Source organism: Danio rerio, chromosome 21 (assembly GCF_049306965.1).
Source record: "Danio rerio strain Tuebingen ecotype United States chromosome 21, GRCz12tu, whole genome shotgun sequence".
Lineage (NCBI taxonomy): Eukaryota > Metazoa > Chordata > Actinopteri > Cypriniformes > Danionidae > Danio > Danio rerio.
In genome coordinates, this window is record NC_133196.1 from 5,172,501 (window position 1) to 5,181,443 (window position 8,943).

General features: G+C 36.5%; 1 protein-coding gene across 1 annotated transcript in view; it reads left to right on the forward strand.

Moving 5' to 3' along the window:
- lrrc8aa (leucine rich repeat containing 8 VRAC subunit Aa) overlaps positions 1–8,943 on the forward strand; it is a 48,648-nt gene extending 39,705 nt beyond the window's left edge. Inside the window, 3 exon segments of the mRNA NM_001029949.1 lie at positions 1,286–1,456; positions 4,139–4,444; positions 8,165–8,943. Of these exon segments, the coding sequence (NP_001025120.1) occupies positions 1,286–1,456; positions 4,139–4,444; positions 8,165–8,440 (753 nt within the window). The 3' untranslated portion in view covers positions 8,441–8,943.

Genomic DNA, 8,943 nt, shown 5'->3' on the forward strand with positions numbered 1-8,943 from the left:
CAGAAATACGATAAATAAGCCGAGTTCAGTGGCTAATCTGCAGGATTCAGCTGAGGTGACGTGACGAAGACCAGCGAGACCTAGCTGTCACTCAAGTGGCCACTCCCTTAATTATGCAAACTTAATATAACTTAATATAAAGGAAACGGATGAGTTATAAAAAAATTCACCCCCCTCACAGTTGTCATGAAGGGTAATATTACCTGTATTAACCAAAATCTTTTTTTGTACCAGGCTGTAAACACCTTTTTTTCTGCTGTAAAGTTGGCCATTCTAACAGTGGGCTCAATTGAAATTTGCTCTGTTTTGGAGCCAGGAGCGGCCACGACTAGCGGAATTTCGGATGAATTGCAGTTTTAGTTACTTCCATATTGGCTTCCTGAGGGAGAGCGGGAGGTTGCCGCTTGGTTTTGACACAATAAAATTTTGTGGCTTAGAAATAATTATTGTTTCATGTGGTTATAGAGATAAATTTGGTATATCGTTAATTTTGAGCTCTAAAAAAAGTCTTGTGAAATAAACACTAATTGCAATATAACACTATGAAACCATGACCCATTTGCTCATGCTCATTGAGCAAACTCATACTCGACACACAAAAAGTGAAATGAATGAGGCATGTGGACATAACATAAAATTTAAATCAAGTAACTTTTAGCATGTCAACGTCAAATTTATGCATATAAAATATATTTTCCCAACAACAAAATTGTGGCTAGTCAAAATGCAGAGTGGCTAGTAACATTGGAAAAATACTAGCCACAGTGGTCGGTGATTAAAAAAGTTAATGTAAAGCCCTGTATGTATGTATGTGTGTGTGTGTGTGTGTGTGTATGTGTGTGTATATATATATATATATATATATATATATATATATATATACACACACACACACACACACACACACACACACACACACACACACACACACATATATATATATATATATATATATATATATATATATATATATATATATATATATATATATATATATATATATATATATATATACACACACACACACACACACACACACACACACACACACACACACACACACACACACACACACACACACACACACACACACACACACACACACACACACATATATATATATATATATATATATATATATATATATATTCACATGTAATTTAGTTCATAAAGGCACATTGGTAAGTTCTAGCAAAAAATAGCATTTTTTTTATTTGAAATTCTGCTGTATTTGTATTTAAATTCTGTGCATGTTGTTAATTTTGGAGCTCTGTTGCCCCTGCAGGTGGTGACAGACGTTGGTGTCCATCTGCAGAAGCTCTCCATCAATAACGAAGGCACCAAACTGATGGTCCTGAACAGTCTGAAGAAGATGGTGAACCTGACAGAGCTGGAGCTGCTGTGCTGTGATCTGGAGAGGATCCCGCACTCCATATTCAGCCTGCACAATCTACAGGTAAACCCCAATAGGGGTAGCACAGCTAGTGTTTTTCCTTCAGCGATAAACTTTCTGGTAAAACGTTCATGGGACTGATTTCAATTTAATAAAGTTCCTTTTTCAGCTTTGATGTTGTAATGTAATTAAAATACAATCAGTTAAATATATATATATTTTTTAAGTGTATAACAAGGTTGAAGACCGTTTAAACGCACACGCAGTCAGAAGCAGCAGGTTAGCACAGAAACTCCATTTTAAAAACTATGGTAAAATACATCTTCATATTTTAAAGACATGTCGCAAAACAGTGCAATTTAATGCAGTGCTTCTTGTTAAGTCTGAAATCCACCTCATATCATATGTCAATCAGGCAGTGAAGATCGTTTATTTTTAAAGAAAACCTTAAGAAGACCTTAAATACGGCAAATTTTTATTTTTTTTTTAAACTGCATACTTGTCCCAAAAACCCTTCAAACAACCTTTGAAAATTGTGCTACACTATACACCATGTAGCTGGACCCATTGACTTCCATTGCAGAAACAAACACACCATAGAAGTCAATGGATATCAGCTACCAGCATTTTATATTCAACAAAAGAAAGAGATTACATCAGTTTTGTTTTTGAATCTGCCACTATGCTGGCACACAGGCATTTATAGCTCCGCCCTCTTTTGATAAGAGCACAATCTCATTTGAATTTAAAGCGACAGTCACCAAAATGGCACAACTAGGATCAAAGCCTAATTAAAGGGGCAGTTTTTAGAGAGTTATAAAACATTATTTGCTTGGTATTTTGAGCTGAAACTTCGCATACACACTAGGGACATCAGAGACTTATTTTACATCTTGTAAAAAGGGACATAATAGCTCCTCTTTTAGTCTTAAAATCCAGGGTTCCTTATAATATTGCATAACATTGCATATTGGCATCTGTATATTTCCTAACACTTGGCGTTTCACCACAGGGTTTTTCATGCTCATACAAGCCCCTTAATCTGACATTCACGTCATATTAATGACACAATGTCTACGTTAAATTAATTTTAATCATATGTCAACATTATAAATCTTCTATAATTCATCTTGTTTAATTGTTTGTTGTTTTTATTGTATTTGTTTTTAATCAATTGTTTTGCCATGAATATAGCCTTTGTTGCTGACATGGCATGACATTAAAATATATGATATAACATGATTTCTGCAGGGTTCTTAAAGGAGACAGACCTATTATGTCCCCTTTTTTACAAGATGTTTGATTTTAGCTTAATGTAACGCAAATAATGTTTTATAACTCTCTGCTCATTTTAGGCTTTGATCCTAATTGGGCCGTTTTGCTGACTGTTGCTTTAAATTCAAATGAGATTGTGCTCTTTGAAAAGAGGGCGGAGCTACAAATGCCTGTGTCAGCAAAGTGGCAGTTTCTCATAGATATATACACTAGATATCGCATAAGGACCCTGAGCATGTGTCAATAGCGCCGCCACATTGGTACAGTGCTCCCAGGACAAATGTCATTCAACTGCACTAGTCAAGACAGTGTTACTACGTGAAGGTACTGGACTCTAGCGATGTCTACGGGTGTAGTAACGAGCAAACAAAGAAAACAAAGCACAAAAGCCGAACATTTCATAGGTAATATTAAGTTTTTTCTGTTTTTGTATGTTCTGAACTTTTGTGCTAATCAGGTCACGTTATTGATGATGACAGTCACTTACTGCAGTCACCATAAGGCAAAGCAGCTCCAACTCGCACTAAACACTCGGCTTATGCTAGTTTTGTTGAATAAAATCAGCAAACAATGCAAAAGAAATATGACAACGAGATGCTGCGCTGCCAGAAACTTGTATTATTGTCGGCTAGTGAAAGAGTCATTCATAACGGAGATTCATTCACAAACGAATCGCTCCCTCCGTCAGTATGAGAAGTGAAAGCAGGAGAGGGGGTGTGTTTCAGGACATGATTAGATCAAATTTAACAGGGAGAGTGAATAGTGCATTTCTGTACACACAAACACAAGCTTTTGTCAGGAATGCCCGTGCGGTTACTGATCCATCAATGTAGAAAAGTGATGTAAAATTATAATTTTCGTAATTAGAAAAAAAAATTACATACTAACATCCAGGAAAACTCCTGATCATAGATATATGTGTATATGTGTATATCTCTGGCTTTGGATGGCCACAGTCCTCCACTGTACCTTGGTCCCGCATTCATTTCAAAGGAGCGCTACCCTGTACCAAGATGGTGGCGCTATTGACGCATTCCATCCAATAGACAACAATAGGCCAGGCGACATCTAATGTATTTATCTATGGCAGTTTCTCACTCAGGGCTGTTTATGCTAATGAGGCAGCGATGGTTACTAGTGGGCGGGCTTTCCCCCTCTGATGACACGTACAAAGAGAGAATGTCAAAGTGTTTCTACAGTTTTTATCAAGTGTGATTATAAACAAATAGAACTAATAACTGATTACCATTAGAAGCTGGTTATAGTCACAGACTGTTGTCTCACAGCTGTGTGTAAAGTCCTTAAAGTGCATAATAGGTCCCATTTAAAGAATGTAATGAAAACCAAAACTCCCATGATTTTATACTCAGTCATCAAACCACGCATTTGTTTGTTGTGAATATGCGCACTCTAGTGGCCAAAATTACATACTGTGCCTTTAAAGGTGTTGTTCTATTTCCCCACCTGTAGGAAATTGATCTGAAGGACAACAACCTGAAGACCATCGAGGAGATCATCAGTTTCCAGCATCTCCACAGGCTGGTGTGTTTGAAACTCTGGTACAACCAGATCGCCTACATCCCTATTCAGATCGGCACGCTCACCAACCTGGAGCGCCTGTACCTGAACAGAAACAAGATTGAGAAGATCCCGGCTCAGCTGTTCTTCTGCAGGAAGCTGCGTTATCTGGACCTCAGTCACAATAACCTGACCAGCATTCCTGCAGACATCGGCTTCCTTCAAAACCTGCAGTACTTTGCTGTGACCGCCAACAGAGTGAGTACAGAGTGTATATATTATAGAGTACATATCTTCTCATTTATTTATTTATTTATTTTATTTTTTTATCCATCAAAAATTAATAGTATGGAAGTCAATGGGTACAGGTTACCATGTTGCCAGAACATTCTTTGGAATATCTTCGTTTGTGTTCAACAGAAGAAAGAAAATCCAATTGGTTAAATATTTAAAATAATTTTAAACACCATGATAATAATAATTTTGAAGAAGAAGAATTACGTGAACATTCTTCAAAATATCTTCATTTGTGTTTAACAGAAGAAAGAAACTTAAACTGTTTTTTTCTATCCCTTTAAACATCGTTTTAAAGATATATTTTGTTTTAAAGAATTACTGAAACATTCTTCAAAATATCTTGTGTTTTAATTTTTTCCACCTGTTTAAACGTCAAAATAATACCAATTGTTAAAAGAATTATTAGAACATTCTTCTGAATATCTTCTTTTTTTGTTCAACAAAAGAAACGCAAATTGGTTTTTTATTATGTCTATCAGTTTAAACATCACAATAAAAAGAAAAATAAGTTTTGTTTAAATGTTTTTAGGGGAAAAGTTACTAGAAGATTCTTCAAAATAACTTATTTTGTGTTCAACAAAAAAATTCAAACAGGTTTTTTTATCCCTTTAAAATTTATATTAATACAATTTTTTGGAAGAATTATTAGAACATTCTTTAGAATATCAACTTTTGGTTTCAATAAAAGAAACTCAAACTGGTTTTAATTTTTTCTATCTCTTTAAACAACATAAAAAAATATATCAAACCCTTTGAACTCAAAACAGCCGCTTTGGATGGGAAAATAAATAAATAAATAGTGTAGAATTACCAAAGAAACAAATAAATTACACATAAATAAATAACATAAATAACGAATGAAGTAAATAGGTCAATATATTAAAATTTTAAATAGTTGAGAATTAACGAACACAAACAAATAAATGAAGTAAATAGGTCAATAAATAAGTCAATAAATTAGCATTTTAAATGGTGTAGAATTAACAAACAAGTATATCATACATACAATAAAAAATTACATAAATAACATAAATTACAAATAAAGTAAATAGGTCAATAAATAAGTCAATTAAATGTTTAATTGTTAATTAAAACAAACAAACAAACACATAAATAACTTAAATCAATAACATAAAGTAAATAGGTCAATGTATGTCAATAAATTAACATTTTAAATGGTACATAATTAACAAACAAATAAATAATTGAAACATAAATAAATAAAAAATAAAGCAAATGGGTCAATAAATAAGTCAATAAATAAAAAATAATTGTGCAAAATTAACAAATAAATAAATAAATACCACACACATATAAATAAATAAACAAACAAATAAGTCAATAGGTCAATAAATAAGTCAGTAAATAAAATCTTTAAAGTGTCTAGAACTAACCATCCAAACTCTTTATGGCAGATTTCTAAAAACTAAATGTTTTATTTCTGCCATGATGGCAGCAAATAATGTTTGACTAGTTATTTTGTGAGACACTAGTATTCAGCTTAAAGTGACATTAACTAGATTCATTAGGCAAGTTTGGTTAATCAGGAGAGTCGTTGGACAACAGTGGTTTGTTCTGTAGACTATAGGTTTCTTAAGGCAAGGCAGTATTTAGGCAACATGGTGGCTCAGTGGTTAGCTGTGTAAGTTGACATTTCTGTGTGGAGTTTGCATGTTCTCCCCGTGTTGGTGTGCGTTTCCTCCAGATTCTCCGGTTTCCCCCATAGTCCAAACACATGTGCTATATTGGAATTGAATAAGCTAAGTGTGTGTATGTGAATAAGTTTGATTGTGTGTGTATGTGAATGTGTGATGGGTGTTTCCCAATATTGGGTTGCAGCTGGAAGAGCATCCACTGTGTAAAACATATGCTGGATAAGTTGGCGGTTCATTCCGCTCTGACGACCCCTGATAAATAAAGAGATTAAGCCGAAGGAAAATGAATGAATGAAGGCTGTTTCATTCCAGCCGAACTAAAAGAAAGAACAATATAGCAGGAAATACTGTGAGTTTATTCAGATGTTCTTGTTGTGCTTCATCAGTTGGTCCTAACAGCAGGCCTTTGATGTCTTTTTCTAATCGAGTTGATGTTTATTTGAAGTAACGTCATTATGGGTTTAGTTTTAGCCCACTATAATGACCTGCTGTACTCGGTCCTCAACAGGAGGTCCCATAAAGCTGCTATTTTCAGAAACAAGCCACACACGCATTCTTAAACACACCCGTGACTAAAAACGAGCACAAGAACACATCAAACTCAAAACACATGATGTGCAGGTTATGTGCCTTCATGATCATGATCCTGCACTGTATGCATGTGTGTTTACCAGAATGATCTGACTCTCATCCAAAGAATTCGGACAACTGTATAATGCTGTTTCCACACTAGAAAGTGCTCAAATGGAGGTGTGCGTGTGCGTGCGTGCGCTGAGCCAGTACCAGTAAGATCAACAGTAAAAAGCACAAAATCAAGAATGCATGATTTTACACTCACCGGCCACTTTATTAGGTACACCTGTCCAACTGCTTGTTAACGCAAATTTCTAATCAGCCAATCACATGGCAGCAACTCAATGCATTTAGGCATGTAGACATGGTCAAGACGATCTGCTGCTGTTCAAACCGAGCATCAGAATGGGGAAGAAATGTGATTTAAATGACTTTGGATGTGGCATGGTGGTTGGTGCCAGACGGGCTGGTCTGAGTATTTCAGAAACTGCTGATCTACTGGGATTTTCACGCACAACCATCTCTAGGGTTTACAGAGAATCGTCATAAAAAGAGAAGATATCAAGTGAGCGGCAGTTCTGTGGGGACAAATGCCTTGTTGATGCTAGAGGTCAGAGGAGAATGGCCAGACTGGTTCCAGCTGATAGAAAGGCAACAGTAATTCAAATAACCAGGTCCATCCCGGTACTAGTAAAGTGTACCTAATAATGTGGCCGGTGAGTTTTTGTGCATGTGCTGTGTGTGTGTATACATATGTTATGTATATGTTTGTGTGTATATATGTGTGTGTGTGCTAGATTTAGCCGCTAGCTCTGGAGGTAATTGGTTTTCCTGTGTGTAATGTGTTTTGAGGGTCTCCGCCCTGCAGAGTGAGTGCCTTCAAATGGGCCCCGCTGTTCATTACAGACAGATTATATTACAGTGCTCTCTGGAATACTCTATTCCGATTGGCCGGTCGTGTCATGCTGCAGTCAGATATAGAGTATAATGACCTGTAAACTGGATGACGGACTGTTTTACTGCAGAGATTTAGAGTTTCTGCATAGCTGTGCTGGGTTTATGTTTCTCACTTCATTCCATATAAAATAACCCTCATCACCTGACACCACTCACTGTACATTATCCTTTAGGTGACACGTAAAACACACAGAAATAATCACACGTGCTGAACACAGCTGAAGTCACATCAACATGTTTTAGATGCTCTCTAGTGTCTGACATGCCCCGCCCTCTTCTTCTCATCTGCTTCTCATTTGACGCGCTTGAGCTCAACCTCTCACTGTTAGAGCTGTGATAGAAGCGAAATGCTATTGGCTGTTTTTTTTAAAGGGGAGGAGCTACTCTGCCCCGCTCTCTCCATGTTTCAGTTGAGATTACGTCAAACATTGAATAAAAATGCGCACTACATGGGTGTAAACACTTTTACATTTCATATGTGCTTCGTCTGTTTCAGATTGAAACTTTGCCACCTGAGTTGTTCCAGTGTAAGAAGCTGCGGACGCTGAATCTGGGAAATAACTGCCTTACCGCTCTGCCATCCCGTTTCGGAGAGTTAAGCGGCCTGACGCAGCTGGAGCTCCGCGGGAATCGTCTGGAGGGATTACCGGTGGAGCTTTCCGAATGCCGCCTCCTGAAGCGCTCGGGTCTGATCGTGGAGGAGGATCTGTTCAACACTTTACCTCCAGAGCTCAAGGAGCAGCTCTGGAGAACTGATAAAGAACAAGCCTGAGGGGACGCCTTCATGTGGTCTTCTGCTTTCATTTCAGATTTTTTTTAAAATGATTTTTAATTTTGTGGACGATTATTGCTTTTGTGTTTTTATCCGTTTGAAGGGAAGTTGCGGACCGTAAAGTGCCATTTGTCCCTGGAAACACACATACACTGATACACACTCTCAATCTGGTGGTTAAACCTAACTACTTTCTGTTTTGGTGAGTTATACCTATTCATATGAATTCATACGATCTCATTTGTACCAAACTTTTGTCTGATTTTCATCATGAATGCCCACGTTTAAATGGTACATTTAATCATCGTAATTATTTTAGCATGACGGACCATCTAACTTTACCATCAAATAAATATAATGAAGTCTGCTACTAAGCGCAGGTCACAAAATCACATAAAAATGTTTCGTTTTTATCATGAAGGCCCACGTTTCTAAATAATTTACAATCCAGCGTACAATTTTTAGCATGACGGACCATCTAACTTTACTGCAAAAAAAAAAAA